Below are 25,270 nucleotides of genomic sequence, written 5' to 3' on the forward strand. Positions count from 1 at the left end.
TATACTCGTTATTATTATTATTGATGATGATGATGATGATAATGATGTGCCTATCCTGTGCCAGCCACAGTGGATAAAAGGAAAAATCAAGCAGTTCTTGCTCTCAGGAAGCTTAATATTGCACTGGGAATTACTAAGAAGAGACATGTCTGTTCCTTAGGTCTTGCATAAATCATGTTTGAAGTGCACAGACCTCGTTCTACTGGGCCACAATGACCCTGAAAAATTTCATGCTCTTCTTTCTTTCTCACATAGTAATTTAAAGACACTAATTGTTTGGATACCTACCATTCATCCAATTGAAAAGATTGGTATTGCCATTTTAATTTGGGATTTAAAAACCATTACTCTGTAAAAAGGATTTATGTGAAAATATTAGTATAACATTTTCTCCTTCCAAAGGCACACGACAATTTCCTAATAGCACTTTGCTGAAAGATAAGTCAACTGATTATCATACCTAAAGGTCAGATCTGGGAGAGAAAATGGTCTCTGTGATTAAGAAAATGGAAAGTCATCTGGCTCACACAGCTAATTTCTGTACCTACCAAGATTTCTTCGTGCCTCACAGCTCAAGAAACCCATCAGCCCAAATTTCCTGATGTCAACATCTGTGCAGCATTCAGACTGTACAAGAGAAATCTAATTGGGTGACCTTTGTGATCTGAGTCTAAAAGAAGGCTTGCCTGAAGAAACTCCAAAGTGATTTAAGGGATTAAAAATTCCCACAGATATCATATATGTTGAGTTTTCTTGTTGTCATTGTCACCAAAAGGAAATGTTCATGATAATTTGCAATGGAAAGGCAAAATATGCTGACAGTGGCCATGTGGAATAATGTCTGGAAAAATGGGCATAATTCTCTCAGCAGCCGAGATATGACCCGAGATAGTTAGAGAAGAAATCCCTTTGAAGGCTACCAGATGTTTATGATTAATAAACTGCAGAATATGAAAAGGTTTCCTATTTTTCCTTCCCTGCCCATCATGAAATCAAATTAAAAAATAAAACATAAAAGGAAATAAAAGTCCTTTCCAAAACACCAGCATTTTGCTGCTCCTCAAGACTGATTGAATAATACTCTTCTACTCAAAAGCTCGAGTAGTTTCTCGTTACCTACAAAATAAAATTTCACCTCCTGATGCTGGCATTCAAGGCCTCTACAACTTGAGCCTAAGCTACATGACTGCTCTTATCTCACATCCTTTGCTTCCTGGAGTCTCTATTCCAGCCAATCTAGTCAATCTAATCTAATCTCCATTCCTCCAGTCCTTATTTCTGACCCGTCCTCTCCCATTTCCATTCCCTTTTTCACACTTTCCTTCAGGACTACATGACCCCAATATCTCTTTAAACACTTATATTGGGCCAGCTGGGTAGAAGGGGTGGAGAGAAGAAAAGAAAACTCTTGAGAAGATTACATTTCCTGGAAATTTTCCTACTTTCCTTCCAAGGTTCAATGATTGAAATCTGCACATTCAGCCCACAATTCTTTTCCAAGCTCTGGGCCCACACAATGGATAATACTGACATCTCCAGCTGGATGTCCTGAGGGCATCTCCAATGCCTTATGTACAAAATAGAATTATGGCCCCCTTAAATTCATCCCTTCTTCTCACTTCTCTATTTCAGGGAAGGACTGCCCCCTTCCTTTAGTCACTCAAGCTCACAGATGTAATCAACCTTCACTTCTCTGCTGATTCCCCTTTTCTATCATTTGTCAGTCTTCTCCCTTCTATTCCTGCCATTTCTTTCATTTCTTTGTCCTTCTCTCCACTGACAAACTGCCATCCACATGCCTTCTCAACAAGACTATTTTTTTCACAATTGCAAAAGAGTTCATTTTTTATTTTATTTTTCTCTTTTTTAATTTTTTTTTATTTTCAAAACATATGCATAGTTTTCAACATTCACCCTTAAAAAACCTTTTATTCCAAATTTATTTTCTCCCTTCTTTCCCCCCCACCCCCTCCGCTAGATGGCAAGTAATCAATATATGTTAAATATAAATATATGCAGTTCTTCTACACATATTTCTACAATTACCATGTTGCACAAAAAGTCAAATTAAAAAGGAAAATAATGAGAAAGAAAACAAAAATGCAAGCAAACAACAAAAAAGTGAAAATGTTATGTTGTGAGCCACACTCAGTCCCCACAGGCCTCTCTTTGGGTACAGATGGCTCTCTCGATCACAAGACCATTTTATCTGGCCTGAATCAGTTTGCTGTTGAAAAGAGCCACGTCCATCAGAATTGTTGTTGCTGTGTACAATGTTCTCCTGGTTCTGCTCACTTTTCTTAGCATCAGTTCATATAAGTCTGTGAGTGCTTTTTAAGAAATGCCCATCTTTTTCCTCTCTAGCTCACTTTCCATGCAGTTGACAAAATGATCTTCCTAGATCCTGCAATCATATTATTCTCCTATTTAAAAATCTTCAAGGGCTCCTCACTATTGGTATTTAAAGCTGCTCTCAATTTGGGCCCAGCCTGGTCCCAGACTTATTTCTCATTATAAGCTCTCAGCCACTGAGTTTTAGTCAAGCTGTACTTGACGTTCTAGTTCCCTTTTCAGTGTCTTTGTTCAAGCTGTTTCCAGTGTATGACATGTTCTTCCTTCACACTTCGGCCTCTGCCTTTTCCTTCCTGTCTACATCCTTTGCTCTTTTCTCACCTCCTTTTCCCCTATTATTCTTGTATCTGTCCTTAACTTCATGAAAACCCAATCCATTTGAGAGGAAGACCTATAGGCTAACTATCTCTACCTCTGAAGTCAGGGATAATGGCAAAATCTTTTTTTAAAAAATGTCTTTTGTTGAATTGAATGGAGATGAAATGATCTTTAACATAAGAGAGCTCTTGTTTTCAAAGCATTTCCAGCCCTTGTTTGGGAAAGTCTACAATAGTCACAACATGAAAGTTTTCCTTCCCCTGAGGAGAAAATGGAGGTGCAGAGATACATTTGCTTGTCAAAACCCGCTTAACAAGTCTGCAGCATACTAATTCACAATTCTGCCAGCGAGGAAGGTGTGGACACGACCGTATTCTCTGTGATATACGGTCACATAGAGAGCGTTTCAAGAGACCTGCTACTGAGAAGAAATTAACACATGGCCCTTGGAACCTCCAAAATCTTTTATAAAAGAAAAAAAATCTTCCTCTTGGATATGTGTCTTAAAAATCGGGTCACCCACATTAGCCCTGACATGGTCGAACAAGTAATACCTTGATTTTCTTTCTTGTTAGAGGGAGATTTCTCCTAATGACAGCCTGTCAGCATGGGTAGCCCTAGTACTGACTGCCCACCTTCTCACAGCCTCCACATCCTGTGGACTAGAATATGAAAGAGAAAAAACATTTCTGCATGTCATCTTCTTCATTCAGGACCAATCGGGGCAATTTTTCCCAAGCTCCAGTCCTTTTTTGCTTCTGTAAAGTGATATCTTTTGAATTGTCCAGGTAAGGAAGCTGCCTTCAGACTATGGACCCTAATATGCTTCATCAATAAATTGAACCTTTAGAGCTAGGATAATATGAGAATCTTTGTATTCTCAGCACTTAGTATAGTGCCTGGCATACAATAAGGGCTTAATAAATGCTTTTTCTTTGTTTCATTCATTCATTCATTCATTTCTTATAACATGACTCAATGTTCTCCTGGCTTAAATGGCACAAGGGAGGGACTTGGGAAAAGGATATTAGCAAACTGAATCCTCGTCATAAGAAACAAAAGTCCCTATGGATTCCTCTCCCTGAAATCCCCTTTTAGTGAGGAGAGGATGTTAGAAATAAGTGGAGGTGAAATTGTGATCTTTCTTCCAAAGTACCAGGTGCCTGAACATGATTAATGAAGATCAAGATTGCAAAGCCCAAAGGTTTAGGAAGCTGAGGGGCTCCCACTGTGGGCTGCAAAATCTCATGACTTTAAGAGATATTTAAGTTTCAAGAGACATTTCCAAGTCATGTGTGATCCTTAGGATTAACTTTGTATGGATCGGGACATATCACGCAAGCCTGATTTTCAAAAGCTCCAGAATAGTCAATTCCCTTGGCAGGCGAAAGCACAAAGAAACCCTCTCTCTGCTGAATGAGGAGAGTGACCAAATCAGGGTCATTGAGCAGTAAACATAAGAGTGCTCCTTAAAGGGATGGTTCATCTCCCCCTTTAGAATGAAGGCTTTTTAAAGGCAGAGATTCTCTTAAATCTTTGTATTCTAGCACTTAGCATAGTGCCTGGCATATAATAAGGGCTTAATAAATATTTTTTCATTCATTCATTCATTCATTCATTCATTCATTCATTCATTTCTTGTTAGAAGACAAAACATGATAGCCTTCCGCTTCAGAGAATAAGAGTCCTGCCATATACATAATTATGTTACTTCACTAATATACTCTTGAATTATAGAGGACTTTTATAAATCTAAGCTTCCTGATTCTCAGAATCCCAAAGCTGGGAGGGTCCTAAAGGACATCTCACCCCTCGTGTAACAGCCATTCCAAGTGGTTCCTAAAGGACATCTCACCCCTCGTGTAACAACCATTCCAAGTGGTTCCTAAAGAACATCTCATCCCTCGTGTAACAACCATTCCAAGTGGTTCCTAAAGAACATCTCATCCCTCGTGTAACAACCATTCCAAGTGGTTCCTAAAGAACATCTCATCCCTCGTGTAACAACCATTCCAAGTGGTTCCTAAAGAACATCTCATCCCTCGTGTAACAACCATTCCAAGTGGTTCCTAAAGAACATCTCATCCCTCGTGTAACAACCATTCCAAGTGGTTCCTAAAGAACATCTCATCCCTCGTGTAACAACCATTCCAAGTGGTTCCTAAAGGACATCTCACCCCTCGTGTAACAGCCATTCCAAGTGGTTCCTAAAGGACATCTCACCCCTTGTGTAACAACCATTCCAAGTGGTTCCTAAAGAACATCTCATCCCTCGTGTAACAACCATTCCAAGTGGTTCCTAAAGAACATCTCATCCCTCGTGTAACAACCATTCCAAGTGGTTCCTAAAGAACATCTCATCCCTCGTGTAACAACCATTCCAAGTGGTTCCTAAAGAACATCTCATCCCTCGTGTAACAACCATTCCAAGTGGTTCCTAAAGAACATCTCATCCCTCGTGTAACAACCATTCCAAGTGGTTCCTAAAGAACATCTCATCCCTCGTGTAACAACCATTCCAAGTGGTTCCTAAAGAACATCTCATCCCTCGTGTAACAACCATTCCAAGTGGTTCCTAAAGAACATCTCACCCCTTGTGTAACAGCCATTCCAATGGTTCCTAAAGGACATCTCACCCTTCGTGTAACAGCCATTCCAAATGGTTTACACTTCAAAATCTTTAGTAAACTTTCCATTCTTTACCTCTACTCGACCCTTTCAATAGTTAGGAAGTGATTCCTTCAGGTGAAGTCTTCAAACCAGAAACAATTAATAACAGCTCACGTTTGTTCATATAGATTATCTGATTTCAGCCTCATCCCTATCCTATGAGGTAGGTACTTTAGGTGTTATCTCCTTTGTACAGATAGAAAAACTAATCTTTGATGGGGTCACCCATCTGGCAGGGTTATTGATATGGTTTGGAGTCACTTCTTCTTGACTCTGATTCTCATGATCCAAACATGATACTGGGACACTTCTGAAGCCCGTCCTCCAATCCTCCACATTCTGCTAAGCTTAACAGGACTAACTGTCCATCACATACATTTCCTGACTCAGTCTTTTCCAGCTAAAGACATCTGGGGTTGGCGGAGTTATAGAAAAATGGGTGGCAGAGTCTGAAGCTGTGATTCCACTGACGCAGGCAAAGCTTTCCCTCAGACAGATTAAAAGGTCTCGATCACCAGAAATCTTCACAGTTGGGAAGAGGCACAGAGACAGGAAGTGATGTACCTAAAGCCACCCAGCTCAGAAGGGTCTGAGGCCAGCTTCCTATTCTGGAGGATTGGAGAAGACTTATTTGGGCAAACCATTTCCTAAGAGCCCATTCATCTCTCTGCCTGATTTTTGGCGAGTCTGGGGATTAAAAATTGCTTGCTCATTTGAAGGGGTTTTTAGAAATTCAGGTCTAGACCAAAAACATGTGTACATTTGTACACACAGCACGTCAGTTGCTATGTAGAATGATGAACACCGATACGTCTTCCCTCGGGCCCATGGCTGCCTTTGTCAATGTCTTCATTTTTCCTACTTTACTTTTTAAAATCAGAAGCCCAGGTTGGCTAATTAAAAGCAATAAAGGGAAGCTTTAACATGTCTCCAAGGTAAAGTCCCTGTCAAGTATAATTTTCCATAAAAGAAATTTATCTTATGAGACATGTTCTTTTAGTTGAGATTGGTGAGCTCAGAAAGTAAATTAAACTGAGATCCTAAGCCCAGAGCTCCAAAGCTGGAAGGGACCTCAGAGACCTCATATTGCAGATGTGGAAACTGACGCTGAGAAAGTGGAGTGACTTCTGGAAGATCATATATGCCGTAAACAACAGAAGTGGGATTTGAATTCAGGTCTTTGACTTCAGAGAAATAACATTTTATGGTAGAAGAAATGTATTTTTTATTGAGCACTTGTGTGATTGTGGACAACTCCTCTAAGTTCTTGGACCCTTACTTTCACAATCTTTAAATGCGACAATACTATCTATGGTATCGGCTTCCCAGTCTTGCTATGAAGCGCTAAAGAGATGATCTATTAATCTGTTTAGCTGTCTGTATATTTCTATCTTTTTTCTGTCCATCTGTCTTTCTTTAGCTCTCTTCAACATTTAAAGTATTATTTATATATGTGGTATGTGCTATTATGTAATTTTTCATTCATTTGAAAGATTATATGGTCTTATCACCATTTAAGAGCATCTGATCCGCTGACATTACTATAGGGTTTTAAAACTAAGCATATAAGGTGATCATCTCATAGCTCTTGAGGTAATCTGGGCCAAAGTCTTCACTTTAAATATAAAGAAATTTAGTCTTCAAGAGGTTATGACTCTACTTTGTTCTAGATAAAAGATCTAGTTGTATTGGGTAGAAATTTTCTTTTTCTTTTTCTTTTTTTCCTTGAGGCTGGGGTTAAGTGACTTGCCCAGGGTCACACAGCCAGGAAGTGTTAAGTGTCTGAGACTAGATTCGAACTCGGGGTCCCCTCTTGAATTCAGGAGCTGGTGCCTCTATCTGTCTCTGTCTCTGTCTCTCTGTCTTTGTCTTTCTCTATCTCTGTCTCTCTGTCTCTCTCTCTCTTTCTCTCTCTCTCTCTCTCTCTCTCTCTCTCTCTCTTCTCTTCTCTTCTCTTTCTCTCTCTCTCTCCTCTCCAAATCTTTCAAGATTTCCTGCTCTCAAGGAGTTTCTAATCCAATGTGGGGGTGAAAGTCTGAGGGTGGTGGGTGACACAGAGCTTTAGGGAATTTTCCTTGTTAAGATGACCCTGGGGTTTAGTTATAATCCCGAAGAAGTTAGGGAGAATGTCGCTCTGCCTGGATCTTGGGAAAACCCAAAGAAGTTTAAAAACAGCAGGGAAGGGAATGTGTGCTTAAGACTTAGAAGGGCAGATATGACTGACAACCAGGACGACAGCCAGTACATTGTTAACTTGCTTGGCTGACTAACAAGCTGTAGCTCAGCATGCTGCTCCCCTTGGGGAGTAGTTCACCTCATTTCAGCTTGCTTCAGCTCTGGGATTCTCCTCTGCACTGAGATTAGCGTGCTAATATTACCTAGCTCAGTATGACCAGCTTTTAAACAAAAGCTGAGATGAGCCAATTTTTGCAGATAATCTCTTAAACTGCAAACCCTTTCTGGGCAGGAGCACATCTTCCTATCATATAAGGTAGAGGCTCAGTGTTTTCCTGGAGCTGAATTGCACTCAGCTATAGCCAGAGGGAAGATCAAGAGGAGGGATGGTTCCCCCTAACAATCAGGCAAAGGCATCCAAACAAAGCAATTTTTCTAGACGAGGTTGATTTATGGGGGCCAATTTTATAGACTTTTAGATCTGTACGTGGGGGATGGTTGGGTTATATCCAAACTGTCCCAAACTGATGTGTTCAATCTGTTCTATACATATGATTCCTTCATGTATCTGTACATAGGTTTGTGTGCATATATTTCATTTATATGCAATTTCACAAAAGATTTCATGTATATATATATATATATATATATATATATATTCATTTGAAAGGATCATATATACACATACATATGTACATGCTGACCCAGAGGGCATGTTGTATGTGAGCCAGAGAACGGATGCATTAAGTAATACCAATGAATAGGTTAAGACAAGTCATTTCTTACCATCATTTCAAATGATTTCTTCTAATTAAATAATTCTGTTTTTTTGTTAATTTGGGATGAAGCAGCTAGGTGGCACAATGCAGAGACTTCCCAGTGTGGAGTCCAAAAGAAACATTTTCCAGAGTTCAAATCTGGCTTCAGATACTTCCTAGCTGTGTGACTCTAGATAAGCTGCAAATCCCTGTTCCTTCAGTCTCCTAACCTCCCCAGTGAGCTGGAGGAAGAAAAGGCAACCACACCAGTCTCTTTGTCAGGAAAACTCCAAATGGGATCAGAGGGAAGAGGATATGATTGAAAACAATTAAACAACAAATACAAAGGAAAAGTAAAACATAGTCAATGTTGATTAAAATTTGATCTCATGAGATGGGACTTTAAATTCATCTCTACAAGAGCTCAATGAAATCCATGTCCCTCTATATCTAACTTTAACCAGAGATATAACTTAACCACAACAAACACTAACTCACATTTCAATAATGCTTTAAGCTTTGTAAAGCATTTTTCTTTAAAATAAGGCTGAGAGGCAGATTCTGGAGACATAATTATTCTCATCTTATATATGAGAAAACTGAAATTCAAATGCCACAAAATGACTTGACAAAAATCATATAGATAGCAAGCAAGTCCTAAAAGTGGTGGGTGAGTGCAAGTACAAACGTACGACTGGCAATTTAAAAAAAGAGCGACTTATTTATGAAAGAATAGCGGGTCTTTTTAAAAGTTAAGAAAAAATCACCTAATTGTTTAATTTTGAAAATCTTGATTTGTCCATATTGAGTTTGCCTAAGTCAGAGTATTATGCCTTTATTTTAAATTAATTCCCAAATTGTTTCTTTTTCAACAAGTTACCATCTCTGTTTCTTATCCTTCACACATGCTTTCATGGACATGGGTGCACAAACACACACACATGGGTGCACACGCACACACACACACACAAACACACACACACACATACACACTGATTACTTTCATCACTGAACAGGCACAAAACTGTTGTCAACCTGAGCTCATTAATGTGATGCTAGACTGTAATTTACATTTGGAATTTAATTTGGCTTCCTGTTTTTACCTTATATCAAGTATTAATTTATTATATGATTCTTAGAAGGTTCGGTAATTTTGGCAGTGTGCAGAACTCCCAGGATGGGGACTCCTACCAAACTCAAGCATGACCATTCTGTGATAGTGGATAAGTCCTAGGGAGGATCAGAGAGATTAAGTGATTTGTCCTGTATCACTCAGCAAGCATCTGACAGAAATGATTGTTGATAACCAATGACTTGGGGAGATTGAGATTTCCCCCTTTTTCTTAGATCCTCATTTCAAAACCTCAGTCTTTGAAGGTTCTGCTAACCCTTTCTTCTATCCAGACACCTTTCCCCAGAGGAGAAAGCTATTGTGTTCTACTCCAGTTGGATGGGGATAAAGTTTTAGAATAAATGGCCCAATAGATGGGATAATTTAAGAAGTACATGACATAGTCAAAGCTCAAGTTCAGCCCCTCACTATAATATTCATTCTCTCATTAATGGTTAACTAGTAAGAGTTGATTGCCAACATGGGAAACACCTTCTTTTTACAGGGTAGAAAAACTGTGAGAATGGAATCACAGAGGTCTTTGGTCTAAGAGAGAGAGATGACCAAATGACCATCCTTTTATTGATAACATCCTAGATTAATAAATAAAATTAAACTACCAAGAAATTCACTATATATCCGAGGAGATCTCCTCAACTACAACTATATATCTCTCCCTATTACATCACAGTCATGGCAAATGTCAGGAGACATTAGAGGCACACTTTGGTCTTATTGTCTACATTATTTGCAGTTTCAAAAATTGTCTGATTAAAAAAAAATCAACTCACTTAAACAAGAAGATATGAAGATTTTTTCAAAGTTTGAAAAAGGAGAAAAATAGTAAATCGGAGTTGAAAAAATATGCTAATTGAAAACATCTACATATTTATTTCAAAAAATTAAAAATAAGAGAAAAAAGAATAAGAAAAGATAGCATATTTATGATATTTTAAGGTTTCCAAAGGACTTTAAGATATTATTTCATTTTATCCTCAAAAGAACCCTGGGAAGGAGGTGCTATTATTGTTCCCATTATAGAGGTGAGGAAACTGATACAGGCTAAATGGCTTGTCTTGGTTCACTTTGCTAGTAAATGTATAAGGCTGAATTCAAATTCAGGACTTCCTGATTCAGAGTTCTGGATTCATTACAATATCTAGCTGCCTCTTTTAGATTCTCTGCTGGGAACCCAGCACAGCAAAGTTAGTACATATAGAAATACATAGAAGCATGACTAGAATGGAGATAGTCACAAGGCTTTAAGTCAGTGTTTTCTGCCAGAAACTAATTAAAGTAAAATCTACTGGGAATTCTAAATTTCATACAGGACAGCAAGAAAAGATAATATCAGTAAGAAAAAAAATTAAATTAAATTAATTTGAAAATAAAATGTAAAATGGCCTAATGTCACCCTCAAATTAAAATGGATAAAGTTGGGAAAAGAAAACTCTCATTATGTGAGATTTGTCATCGGTGCCCTTCACACAGGCTCAGGCACTCTCACATTAGATTCTAATGTAAGGAAGTAATTTAAAAAACATGCTGATAATATGATTTTGAAATCTCCCTTCTGGACTCTTTTTTTTGTGAACGGAATAATTATTTTCTAGTAATCTCTTCCAATGCTCTTAAGCCCCAAGTGAACCCATGACGATAACAACACATCTCTAGAATTTGGCTTGAAAATCATCCAATATATTTTACTGAACAGATTCTGGCTCCGTTATAGTAGTGAAAATGGTCTGATTTCTATTCCTCTGTGCTCTTTCTCGTTCAAATATAAAACCATGTGGGTTTGTTTTTGGTTTTTGTCAGAATCTCCTCCAAGAAGCATGTTCATAAACATAAATTTAGTCTTTTGGGGGTCTGTGCAATAAGATATAGCCTTTTAAAAATTGATTAACTCCTGGCTAATCAACACTGATTTTAGTTCTGTTTTTCTTCTGGAATGTATTTCCACGTGTCAGAGACTCTTGGGGGTAATTGCAACTCTTCCATTCCCTGAGCAAAAAGAAGTCTGGCTTTGAACTAAAGTTTATCTGAAGGCTACTGAAAAAACTCTAGTCAGTTTTGAAAAATCAGTCAATCCTCTCCAAACAGCTGGTTTGCACGACATTTAATGCCTGAGTTGAATGAAGGAATACAAGTTTTGACTGGGATGACTGGTTTGTGGGACTGTGTCATGTCTTTTTAAAATCATACAACCAAAAGTCTTGTGCGGGTCTTTCAGAGAATTTAAATTTAATCATTAAAAGAAAATTATTATTATAATAAATAATGTTATTATTGATTATACTTATTACATTATTATTAAAATTTATTATATTATTATAAAATAAAATTATTATTATATTATTATAAAATAAAATTATTTTCTAAAAAGTTAAATTACTTCAAGTCAGATCTAGTTTTTGTTAAATTTGGAAAATGCAGTAAGTTTTTATCATAAACTAATAATCTGTAAGAGTTTAGGCAAAGTGGATGAAATCTCTTTCAACTGTGTATGTATGTCTCTATGTTTATATCTATTAATCACTAATCTATCTCTCAGTGTCTCTATTATCTATGTATTTATCAACTTACCTGTATTTCCTCTGTATTTCTCTATCTATTCCATTTATTTCTGTCATTTTCTGCCTCTATGTCTCTCTCTATTTACTAAATAATCACCCAGGCATTCACCCATCTCATGTCATTCATTTTGAGAGGTACTAAATTTTACTTGTGATTTTACATTTAAAATAAGGATTTTGAGAATATTCATGCATAAAAAAACTTTTCTCTAGGAATTACAAATTTTTATAGGATAATTTAATATCCCTCACATAATAATTTCTGAAAATACTGTTCATGGGCTAAAGTTTTTAATTTGATATGTTTTCTATTATTTATAGTGGATTTTAGAGCAGTAAATTTTCCTTCTTGATAAATATACGTATATGTATGTATAAATATATACATATGTGTATCTATATATTTTATATGCACATATGTGTATATCTACAAACACATACATATTAATAGCTCTATTACTTACTAATATATCAATCATGCTGCCTAATATTTATTTCAGCCTGTATCTGGCTTTTTTCTTCTTCTTCTTGGCTCATGGTGTAGCTCAGCAGGGTTATCCCCATAATTTATTCCTCTCTGTCAGAAATTCTGTTTTTCATAATTTTGACAAATTATGTCCCTAACATCTTGTGATTGCCCGCCAATGTTAGATGAGATCAAGATTAACATGAAAGAGATTTGTTGTGACTTACTTTGCCTTTGCTTCTGCGTCTTCATAGGCCTTATTAGAAACGTCATCCAAGCCTCCGATCAAATGCTTGAAGGAGCTGCAGAAACAAAAGGACAAGGATCAGAAACGGTCACTAGGAGAAGAAGTGGATTCATTTAGGACTTGAGATAGAAGAGCAGAGGTCTCCTTGGGAGGGGGAAATCCCAGGTGAAGCAACTTCCGCCACAGAAGCAGGTGATGGACTCTTCCAATTTTGAGAGATGCTTAGTAGCACCAAGGGGTCGGAAGGGATTACCTAGGCTGCCCTGCAGCCAGAAGTGTGGGAGGCAGGATTTCCTGGCTTTGAGAACAGCTCTCTATCCACTAGGCAACACTGTTTCTCATATATTATATAATAATAATAATAATAAATATATATGTAATATATATAGTGATTACAACATGCCAGGCAATGTGATAAACATTGATTATCTCATTTGATCCTCACAACAAACCTGGGATATAGCTGCTGTTATTATATCCATTTTCAAGGTGAGAAAACTGAGGCAAACAAAAGTTAAGTGATTTGACTAGGATCTCACAGTTTGCAAGAGTTTGAGATTACATTTATAACTCAGGTTTTCCAGAGTTCTTATGAAATATTCTATCTTCTGAGCTATGAGTTGCTCATATTATATTTCATATATAAATAAGATGAATTATATATGTATATACATTTATATTATGTGTATGTATATGGACTAGTTATCTATATCCATATATATCCATATATATATATATATAAAATCTATGAATATAATATAGTTAAGCATAAATATATGTGACTTTATCAATAGCATATTTCAGATATACATTCCACATTTGAATTCTGGAAGATGTTCCTTTCCAATTGTATTATATACAGTAATGTCTGTGTATATATATATATATACATACAGATATCTATCTATCTATATATAAATATATAAATACAGATGTGCATTCAGATGTACAATATATAAACATGGAAATAATAATAGTACATTACATATATAGAGAGAATGTATATATATATATACATATATATATATGTATATATAGTCTGTGTGTGTGTATTCATGTGTGTAGATAATAATAATACATTTCAGATATAGTTGCAATTTTTTAAGGTTTGTAAAATACTCCTTCCCACAAAGATACCATGAGGTAATTTCTTAGCAGCAAAATGTACTTTGGCATCCTCATTAGAAATATTAGACTAACAAAGCTTATCTGTAGATAAGGCATAGGAAAGGAATTATTAGAAAGTAATTTATGCAAATGAGATCTGGGGAAATCAAATGCTGTTTCTAAATAAAACTTGTTTTGAAATGATTCCAATTGGCCTAATCATAGCTGAGTTTGCAACCTAGTAAAACAGTTTTTAAGAATCTCTGGGTGGTTGGTCAACACTTCTTAGAGTAAAAGCAGTTCCCAGGGAGCTTTTACCAAAGCTAGGGTCAAATGCTGTGCAACTTAAGATAGTCTGAGCACTGAAAGGGGGTGTGTCTGACAAGTCACACAGTTTGGAGGTATCCTGGCAGGCTTGAAATCTATTGTGTTTGTCTTCAAGGTCAACTTTCTATAAATGATGTCATGCTATTTTTTCTATAATATGTATGTGTATATATATGTATATATTATCTGTATATACATATATGATTAATCTTATTCATATATGAAATATAATAGGAGCACCTGGTGGCCCAGAAGATAGAATACTTGATAAGAACTCTGGAAATATATATATATATATATATATATATATATGTGTGTGTATATATATATATATATATATATATATATATGTGTGTGTGTATATATGTACATACAACCCCCCGAAATCTTAGTGCAGTTTTAATCTTTAATAATTTCAAATTCATAGAAGCTACAAACTTAAGAAAGAAATTTGAAAGACTAATTTTTAAAATCCTAAACTATCTATATATTTCTTATAAAAGTTCAACATAATCCCCATCTTCTGTTACATATCGTACAGGCTGATATTTGAACTGTCCAAATTTTCATCTGCTGAAGTTCAGTGACTGAAAGGATTGCATTTGTAGGTCCAGCCTTAGGCGAACCCAGAGAAGGAAGTATTGACGAGATGCCATGGTTTTGATGAGACTCCACAAGAAGAAACCCAGGGGAGATAACTCAAAAGACTGAGTGCCACAGAAGAGAGCTTCCTCTTCACAGATCTGGCAAAATTCATCCAGAAACTGTTGCACATGGGATGCTTAATTCCAAATTTATTATTCAAAACTCACAAAAATAAATGAAAAGGAAATTTAAATGAATAAGGTTTCAAAGGCTTTTTTGGTAAGATTGTGCATTTATAATTCTGAAGTTATCAAAGTTTAAAACTGAACTGAGTTTTTTGAGACACCATACACATACATATGTAAATATCAGTACATTTAAGATATAAGTTGGTTATATATGCATATATTATAGTAATATATTTCATAAATAGATGTAAATATGTAGGTTTGTATCTTTTTACTAATTATATATTTCAGACATTAGTTACTTATAGATATAATTATATATATAGTGTATTTTATGTATAGATTATTAGTCCATTTAACATTTACAGAGCACTCTATTTATTTTCATTTAATCCACATCATGAACCTGTGAGAGAATACTACATCCACACTAGGAACCTGAATTTTAATGATGTGACAAACTCCTAGGTGAGAATGCCTTTCCATTAGCAGTCTACAAGTTAGTGTCTAAATTTCTTTAGGCATGAAGAGGTTACTCAGGAACCCACAACCAGAAGGGTCAACAATAAGTTTTGAGCATGATTCTTCCTGGCATCAAACCCAGCAGTCTATGCCCCTATAGTCTACTGCCTGTGTGCACATTACTCTATCATAGCCTTCATTTTACAGACGAGAAAACTAGAGATATGAACTGAATTGTCTTAGATCCCTCTTCTAAATCCCATGAAGGAGATCAGATCAAGAGGGTATTTCATCTTTTTTTGTATTCCCAGCATGCACACAGCAAGTGCTTAATAAATGCTTGTTGCTGTCAGTGTTGATAACCATATACAAAATCGATACAAGATTATTTGGGCAGAAAGGGCACCAGGACCCCACCAAAAAGCCCTCTCATTCATTCCACAACACTGATTTTGCACCCATGTGCAAGCACTGTCTTTCCCCCTTGCAGATTTGAAGTTAACTATTACCTTGAGACACAGTCCCTAGTCTCAAGGAGCGTATATTCTGCTGAGAAGGATGTGATGTTCACATAGGTCAATGCAATAATAAAAGGCAAAGAGGGAGGGGGCCAATGTAGAAATACAAGGAGTATTTGAGGAGGGGGAGAGCACTTTTAGGTGGAGTAGCCAGGAAGATGGAAGGTGGGCTTCCGCAGCTTGCGGCAAATGGCTTTCCCAAACTCCTTTGTTCTTTCTGGAGAGTTAGCAAATCCAATTCTCCCAGACAGCTGAATGAGACATGCTCTGTCAGTGGGGTCTTCGCCCTTTGGGAGGCTGATTTCATTCCCCTGTGTCCTAATGACAGTTATTAGTGCAGTGAAGCGGGGATTGGCTAAATTAGCCTCCTAGGGGCTCACAGACACACTGTGGGACGCTTGCGGCTGCCACCGCCAGATTTTCAGTTTGCTATGAAAGCATCTTGCTGAGAAACTGACCATAAGTTTCTAATGGAAATGGGGAGGTGAGGCTCCAGGGAAATGAGAATTCTCTTATTTTAAATTATAAAGATTTCAGTTTCATAAATATGTAAACCGCATCAGCAATTCTGTCCCGTGAATGAAAGGGGGAAGTTATGAGAGCTGAGATGTGAGTGATTGAAGTTTATGAAGCCATCTATTTTTCTTGTACAAGACCACCGTGTGCCGTAGGCATTATCAACCTCATTTTATAGATGAGGAAATAGAGTTCCAGAGAGGTTATGTGGTTTGTGCCGTTACACTGATATTAAATACTAATAATAGAATTTGAATTTTGTGCTTTGGGATTCCATTCCTCTATTCATGAGGTCAGGCTGCTATGTCTGTAAATGCCGTTCACGATATTACTAACATTTCATTTTTGGTGGTGGTACGGACCATCAGTCAGTGAGCATTTATTAAGTGCTTATGACTTGCTAGGTACTGTTGCAAGCACTGGGCTCACAAAGAAAGGTTCCAACAAGCTGTGTCCTCAAGGAGTTTTCATTCCTTTGGCAAAGACAATGTATAAAATAATCAGGTAAATTCTGAATATAAAAAAAAAAAATGGAAGGCAGGTCATCTGAGAGGGGAAGGTGCCATTACCAAGGGAACCAGGAAAGATTTAGTATAAAAAAGGGAGATTTGAACTGAATATGAATGAAAATCAAGATCCCAAAAGAAACCACAAGGAAGGCATTCAAGGTAAGAGGGGCAAAAGCATGGAGATGGGAAAGGAAGGTCCTTCTCTTTGATCCCATAGTTCTCCCAGTGCCTTATTTAAATATAGAAGAATTTTTGGGAATCAGATGTCAAAGGGGACTGTCTTTGGAAAGAACTATAGAGATCTTGTAGTCCTCAAATGCTACATTTTACATCTGAGGAAACTGAGGTCCAGTGAACTGAAATGATACATTCTTAGTCTCTCAGCTAGTTAACAGCAGAGTCTGAAACTGAATTTTGCTACTCACATTATGGAAAGGATACTACCCAATGGCATCTGGCTCTTTCTTAAATAAGCTGATTTCTCTCTCCAGGAGAATGATAATTTCTATGTGACTACACAAGCATTTTCTTCAAACTGTCCTGTGATTTGATGTCTTGCAAATGTTTAAAAGCCATAGGAAATAAGGGGAGGTTAAGCTCAGAAAAGGTCATTGTTCCTCTGGTGGAGACTGGAGCGGAGGTGGCCTTTAGAAGATTTAGGGAGTGTGCAAAAGACCATAGAAGAAATTTCCCACTGGCCTCTTATTGGCAGGCAAGGCTTTCTGATTTCCAGGGTCTGGCTGAGGCCCTAGGCTTTGCTAGAACTCCACAGATGCCTTCTGGGAGATCCCTGTTGGAAAAGAATAAAAGCACGTACATGGCCATGAAAAGGCAGTCTCCACATAGATATAAAAGAAAGGACTTCATCCATGGGGGAACATTTTAAAGACGTTGATATTAGATTGGAAATTTTTGATAAGCCTTCCAAGGATGACAATTCTGGCTGAATCCTGGCTGTTGGCAGTATTGTACCTGTGAAAAACCTTTGAAAAACCAGACTGAAACAACAGGAACCAATAAGACTTTAAGAAATAAAGCCTCTTTCAAAGATCAAGGAAATTCAAGGATTTCAAAGAATCCTTTTCAAGGGTTCAAGCTAATTTTCAAGAATTAGCCAGATCCTACTTAAAATGAGATCTTATTAGGCCTTCAAAATGTTTGTATTTCTTCATGGTCCATTTTGTTTGTAGTCCCTTGTGTCCATGCTTTTAATTTCCATAGCTCTTGAGGCCTGGGATGATTTCTTTTGTCATATAAGAATCCCCCCACTATTATATGTCCAAGTGGCCATCCAGCTTTTGCTTGAAGACTACTAAAGGGAAGTCTCTTATCTCCACTGAGCCGTCCAGCTCGTGAAGAGCTCAGATGACTGGAAAACTTGGATCAAAACTAAATTTCCACCTCTGCAACTTTTACCTGTTACTTTTCATTCCACCCTCTGGGTCTAAGCAAAGTGAGTGTAATTCCTTAACATGAGATCAGCCTTTCAAGTACCTGAATCCCTCCAGCATATTCCCCATGAGCCTTCCCTTCTTTGAGCTTTCATCAACAAATCCTCACGTTGCTATCCTAGTGGTCTGCTCCTGAATATTCCCCAGACCAAAAATTTAGAAAGCTAATATGAGGAAAGGAGCAAAGTCCCACTCATTTTCCTTCTTCTAGAAACTGGAGGAGGAGGGGAAGGAAGGAGAAACTAACTTTGAGTCAGGCGTGTGCGTGCATATGTGTGTGTGTGTGTGTGTGTGTGTGTGTGTGTGTGTGTGTGTAGCCTTATATCTGAGTGTACAAGGATATGAAGTAATTTAAAATAACTTCTTGTGAAAAGACTGCTGCCCATATTGATACAAGCCATTTAACTAATCTGTTTCCAAGTCTTTCTGCATTATTTAACAATCCGTGTAATTCTATTCAGCAAGGGTTTATTAAGTGCCTATTGTGAGTTTGACATTGTACTGGATGATAGGAATTCAAAGACAAAAATCAAAATTATTCTTTGAATTCTAATGGTTTGGTAGGGGAGGGGGAGTGGAAAGGGGAGAGCCACACAACAGGTATGCTGTTAAGTAAATAGAAAATACCTGCCCAGATAATAGGCTGGATTTCGTACATTGACTCTAGGGTCAGGTCAAGACCAGTCTTTGATCCTTCTTAGATGCTCTGTAGTTATATGACCCTGGGCATTTCACATAACCTCCCTCACCCTCAGTTTCCTTATCTGAAAAGGAGGATAATAATAGCATGTACCTTAAAGGGTTGTTGTGATGATCAAATGAAAAAATGCATATTAATATATATACACATACATATAAAATGAAAATATAATATGTTTACACATTACATATTTGTGTATATATATATATATGTGGGTATGTATATATTATATATGTCTGTACATAGTATATATATGTATACATTATAAAGATAACATATATATAGTATATAATATATATACTATAAAGATAGTATATATATATATATATATATATATATATATATACACTCACTCACATATATATATCCACACATATTATATCTAGATATCTAGATATAATATGTGTGGATATGTATATACATGTATGTTACATCTATCTATGAAACTTTAAGGTGCCATATGAATATTAGTGATTTTTATTACAAGAATAGTACAAGATAATTTTGGGAGAGGAAAAGCTAAGCCATACATGAAAATAACATATGAAAAGTATGTATTTATCCATTTTAGTTGAGGTCTGTGAGAAAAATAATAGGAAATCTCTTTCAAAAAATAAGGAGTATTCAGATCATTAAGGATTTTGAAGTTTGCATTTTTATCCTAAAGGGAAAGGAAACATGGATGCTTCTTGAGCAGAGGAGTGACTTGGCACACTACTTCTTAGCGATATGGAACATGAATTAGAAACAGGAGAAATGGGAAGCAGGGCATTACTGGAGAAGTAGCACTAGATGAAAGGTGGTAGAAGATTTGAGATATTAAAGGACTGAGATCTAAATTGAACCCAAGAGCCACTTGGATAAATGTCTGGGAACGGACCAGAAGAAGCTTTCTGTGGCAAGCAAGGGCTGCTGGTTACAGGGGAGGTCTTGGGTAGAAGGTATTGAAATATTATGTAAAATGGGTTTAGCTTAAACAATCTTATTTAGCTTATACTTATATTTCTAAAGGGAACAATATGATGGACCTAAAGAGTTTGCTTACATCATTTCTTAGTTGGCGATTGTAATTGTAAGGAGAAAAAGAACAATTTTAATTAAGAAAAAGTATTTAGATATGGAAAGGTTTGGGAACCCCAAAGCAGCTTGTACATACTAGTTATTAATTATTATTCTTTTTTTTAGTTTTTTTTTTTTCCCCGAGGCTGGGGTTAAGTGACTTGCCCAGGGTCACACAGCTAGGAAGTGTTAAGTGTCTGAGGCCAGATTTGAACTCGGGTCCTCCTGAATTCAGGGCTGGTACTCCATCCACTGTGCCACCTAGCTGCCCCCTATTAATTGTTATTCTAATCTAGACTAATTACATGTTAATTTGAATGCATGAATGAATACTACTACAACAGCTACTACTACTACTACTACTACAACCACGATGACGACTATGACTATTACTACTACTATGACTACTGCTGCTTCTGCTGCTACTCCTACAATTACTAATGTTGCAGCAGCTATTTCTCCTCCTATTGTTGCTCCTGCTACTCCTACCACTGCTGCTACTATTACTACTACTATTACCATTACTGCAATTGCTGCTACTTCTCCCATGGCTGCTGCTACTATTTCCATTACTACTGCAACTACTGCTGCTGCTACTATTACTATTATTATTGCTGCTTCTGCTACTACTATGATTACCTCGACTACTATTATCATCACCACCACCAGCTAACATTTCTATAGCATGTGATGGTTTACAAAGTATTTTACAAATATGATCTCACTTGAAACTCACAACAATCCTACAGACAAAATAAATAAGGGAAAGGATAGATTTGGTAACAATCAAGGGTCTTTCCAGATGTATAATCCCTCAATTAAATAATAATAATAATAATAAAGATTGCTGAATGAATAATAAAGAGCTTAGAATGGGCTTAGGAGGTAGTGAGTTCAAATCCAAGCTCTATCACTTCCTATTTGCATGGCCTTGGGTGAATTATTAGATTTTAATTTCCTCCTCTGTAAAATGAGGGGCCTGTTGGACCCCTAAATATGAAGTCCTGAAGTCCCTTTTTACTATGTGACACAGGGAACTACTTGGTGCTTTTTTTTTTTTTTTGTCTTTCTCTTGCAAATCCTCTTCCCCTTCCTTTTTTTTTTTTTTTTTTTTTTCAACAACCATTACTTAGGGAACAGTTTTAAAAAGAGGAACAAGGAATCTTTTTGATAGAATAAGAACACAACGTGTTCTTTCCTTCTGTGTTTCTGAATCCTTGACTCCTTAAAGCTAGTCTTTTACCACTCTAAGAACTTAGGAATGGGAGAATTTCACTAAGATTTGAGGGGCAGTCAAGTTTGCCCATTCCAGCTCTGGTAAATTAATAATTTAGAACATTTGATAAATATAATTGAATATCTTCCTAGAATTGATCATTTTTGGAGGAAGGCTGAACTAATATGTTGTCTCCTATTTTCTTCTTGCAGACATTCCAAGGAAAGCCTGCCATCCGTTCGACCTTCTTAAAAAGACATTTCCTTCCAAAGTATTAATCTAAGCAGCAGGATGACTTTTAAAATATTTATTTACATGCTGTGACATTTCTTCATTAATGAAGGGTAAGCCTTCTAAAAAGTCTGAGAGAGCATATTGAACATGCCTTGCAAATTTCAACAATAATTATAATTGAACACACGGGTCTAATCCACTATGTTGTGATTTATCGATCATAGAGAAATGAAGGATTAAAGCAGAAAAATAATTTCTATTGTTATAATAGTCTTTAAATTTATAGCAGGACTGCTACTTGGTGCTACTAATTATCAAATATAGTTTATTGCTGTTATTAGAAATAATTGAAGTAAAATTATGATTATTCAAGTTTTATATAACACTAAGATTTGCACAATCCTATTATATATTATATAAATTGTATATATATTATGTAAAATGAGATATATTATCTCATTTTGGCCTAATGCCCCCCAAATTATATAATACAAGTTGTTTTGTTTTGTTTTGTTTTTCCCTGAGGCTGGAGTTAAGTGACTTGCCCAGGGCCACACAGCTAGGAAGTATTAAGTGTCTGAGACCAAATTTGAACTCGGGTCCTCCTGAATTCAAGGCTGATGCTCTATCCACTGCGCCACCTAGCTGCCCCTATAATACAAGTTTTACTGCTGCTGTTGTCATGTCTGACTCTTTTGGACTCCATTTGGGGTATTGTTGATAGAAAATCTGGAGTCGTTTGTCATTTCCTTCTCCAGCACGTTTTATAGATGAGGAAACAAGCAAGAAGAGTTCCGTGATTTGCCCAGGATCACACAGATAGTAAGTATCTAAGGCCAAATCTGAACTCAGGAAGGTGAGTTTTTTTGACCCCAGGAAAAAAACACTCTATCCACTGCACTAGTGAGCTTCTCCTACAAGTTATTAGCCCATTTTAAAGAAACTTAAGATTTAGTTAGGTGCTCCTGCAAGGGCTTTGACTATTCTGCAGTATTAGGGCCAATGAACAAACAGTTTAATGAGCCTCAAATTGTACAAAACAGAGGCTCGCACTCTCTCCCTACATCTTGGTATCTTTACATTGCTCTCGGGAAATTATCATTTATAGATAGCCACAAAATCCAAGAGAAAACTGTTGGGTTTCAAAGCCATCTGCATCCAGGTTGGTAAAAGCAACAGGGATTTCCATTAAGAAATCTGAGTTAAAAGAGGCCATTCTGTCGTTGCAGGAAATCTCTCTGTTGAAGAACATTAGAGTCACTGACTGGACTCAGTAGGCAGCAATTCGAGTTATTAAGATGTTTGCATGATTAAGCCCAAACTCTTTTCTGAAAAGAGCTGATTACTCGGTAGAAGATGGGCAATTTGGCTTTCTAGTTGTGAGACGAGGCTTTAATTAGACAGAAACACTAGTGAATGCAGGCTTGTTGGAGTGGAGGAACTCCGGTGTTGAAGTCAGAATCGAAGGACATCCCACCTCTGGCTCCCTGCCTTTTCACTGCCCCTAACCCAGGTCTTGAGCACATTCCCCAGTCTCTGTCTCTTAGAATTTGCTATGTCTTTTCAGAGGCATTCTGGGAAGACGGCAACGATAGCTCAGAAAGTTCTGGATTTTCCAAATTTCCTCCACAGATAGAACATCTTTTAAAATTCAAGTCAAATGCCACCTCCTACACAAAGGCTTTCATGAAGCCCCTTCAGCTGCTAGTGTCTCATCCTCCATTACCTTACATTTATTTTTATCGATTTTGCACATACACATATATCTGTAAATTTCTCTTGATGGGAAAGCAAATTCCTTGAGAGCGAGAATTGCCTTATTTTGTCTTTGAATCCCCAGAATCTAGCATAGTATTTGAAACAAACCAAGTGTTGACTGAATGCTTGCTGATTGTTGAATTGGCCAATCACCAAAAAGTTCACAGAATCGCAATGTTGCATCTGGAAGACACCTCATCTAATCCAATCCAAATTTAGATATGAATTCCCATTATAATTTAACAACCAAGTAGACATCTCGCCCAATTCAGGAGGAATCTGCTATCGTGTATCAAGGCAGCTCATCCCATTTGTCAATAGACATAATTGTTAGGAAGTTCTGGAAATCAATGCTAAATCTCCATCGTTGCAATTTTAATCCATTGTCCAGACCAAGTCTAGCCCCTATTCTATGTAATAGTCTTTCAAACACTTGTTCCCTAGTTTTCTCTTCTCTATGCTAAGCTTTCCAAATTTCTTTGACCAAGGCTCACTTAGCATAGATCTGCCATCTTGGTTGTTCTCTGGATGTTATCCAACTTATCAATGGCTGCTCTAAACTATGAAAATCAGTTCTTCATTAATGATTTTATCAAATGGGGGAAGATGCCAAACTTCTTTGGTTGGAAAAGGGTGTTGGAAAGCCCATTATGCTATAAAAATGTGTCCTCAGAATTGGCGCATAGGCCCCTAATTATTGGTTCAATCAACACACCCTCCTGGGGTACTCTGTTTACGAGGTACTTCTTTTTGCACTCAGGTAACAAAAGGTAAAACAAGACAGTTCTTGCTTTCAAGGAGATAATGTTCTATTGGAGAGTGAGATATACCATGCATAGGAAAAAGAAATATGAATCACATACAAAGCAATACAAATGAATTTGGGGCGAAGAGAGCTACTAGCAGCTCAGTGGGAACTGGGCTGCATAGAAAAAAGGGATTTCAAGGCACAGAAATCAGAAATGGATTGATGGATATGAGAAATGAAAGAAAGGAAAAATATATCTCCTAAGTGTCAAGTACTGTGCTAAATTCTGTAGATACAAATATTTAAGCCATGAAGCCCATGTCTCTACCCTTCAAGGATCTTATAATCAAACAGAATGAAATAATACTGAAAGGAGAATGATCGTCTGGGGGGCATATTTAGTTTGAAAAGTTCCAAAGATGATGAGTGGAATGTTCTCCTTCTGACACAGTGATATGGTTAGACTTTATCCCATGTGAAGGAGAATGATGAGGAATAAACTTGGAAAGCCATTCTGGAGTCAGATTTTGAAGAGCGATTGGTCATGCTTAAGCAGACTAATGAGGGCAGAACTTTAACTTATTTTTTATTCTTTAATATTTGGAGCCGCACTGTTGAAAAGATCAGGAGCAGATTAATCCCTTCTATATTCATAATCTAATCCTGACATGTTATCTTTATGACCAAAAAGATTTCAGCCAACATCACAACATCCTGGACATAAGGTTTCTTTTAATTTGTCAAGTATTTTGAGTATGACCAATCATTAGACTTTTGTGAACTGACAGCTGAACTGACCGTAGAAATTTAGATATGCATAAAATGAAATTAAAGGGTGAGGCAATTTTCCCATTAAGACAGGGGTTCATTAAACATGACAAGGGCCATGGAGAATAGACTTGACTTGGAGACTATTAGGGCCCAGAGAAGCAAGGGCTTTTAGGTTTCTTATTCCACTGCATGTTTAGTTTTACTTTAAAGAAAGAGTGTATGCTTCATTTTAACATGGAAGTTATTGTTGGATGCGTCTCTCAGAAATAATGCCTGGAAGCTAGGGACTCTAATGGAAATGTTATTCACATATCTGCCATGATCTATGTCCTTAAACAAGTGTTCCAGTGTACTGAATCTATAATCAGAGAGAGAAAAACCTCTGTGAATCCTATTGGGTCATGTGGTTAAATGCATTTTTATAGTGAACTATTGTCTAGAAACAAAT

At 37.0% G+C, this 25,270-nt stretch overlaps 1 protein-coding gene across 2 annotated transcripts in view; it reads right to left on the minus strand.

The window, feature by feature from the left end:
* The window catches only part of PRKG1 (protein kinase cGMP-dependent 1), a 1,273,864-nt gene that overhangs the window by 119,977 nt on the left and 1,128,617 nt on the right, over positions 1–25,270 (minus strand). For both annotated transcript variants that reach the window (XR_012487204.1, XM_074297069.1), the window contains exon 9: positions 12,654–12,728. Coding sequence is in view for 1 of the 2 variants with exons in the window: in XM_074297069.1 (XP_074153170.1) it covers positions 12,654–12,728 (75 nt within the window). In the remaining variant the exon portion in view is untranslated. The remainder of the gene's footprint in view (positions 1–12,653; positions 12,729–25,270) is intronic.

The sequence above is a fragment of the Sminthopsis crassicaudata genome, chromosome 2, assembly GCF_048593235.1.
Source record: "Sminthopsis crassicaudata isolate SCR6 chromosome 2, ASM4859323v1, whole genome shotgun sequence".
Taxonomy (NCBI): domain Eukaryota; kingdom Metazoa; phylum Chordata; class Mammalia; order Dasyuromorphia; family Dasyuridae; genus Sminthopsis; species Sminthopsis crassicaudata.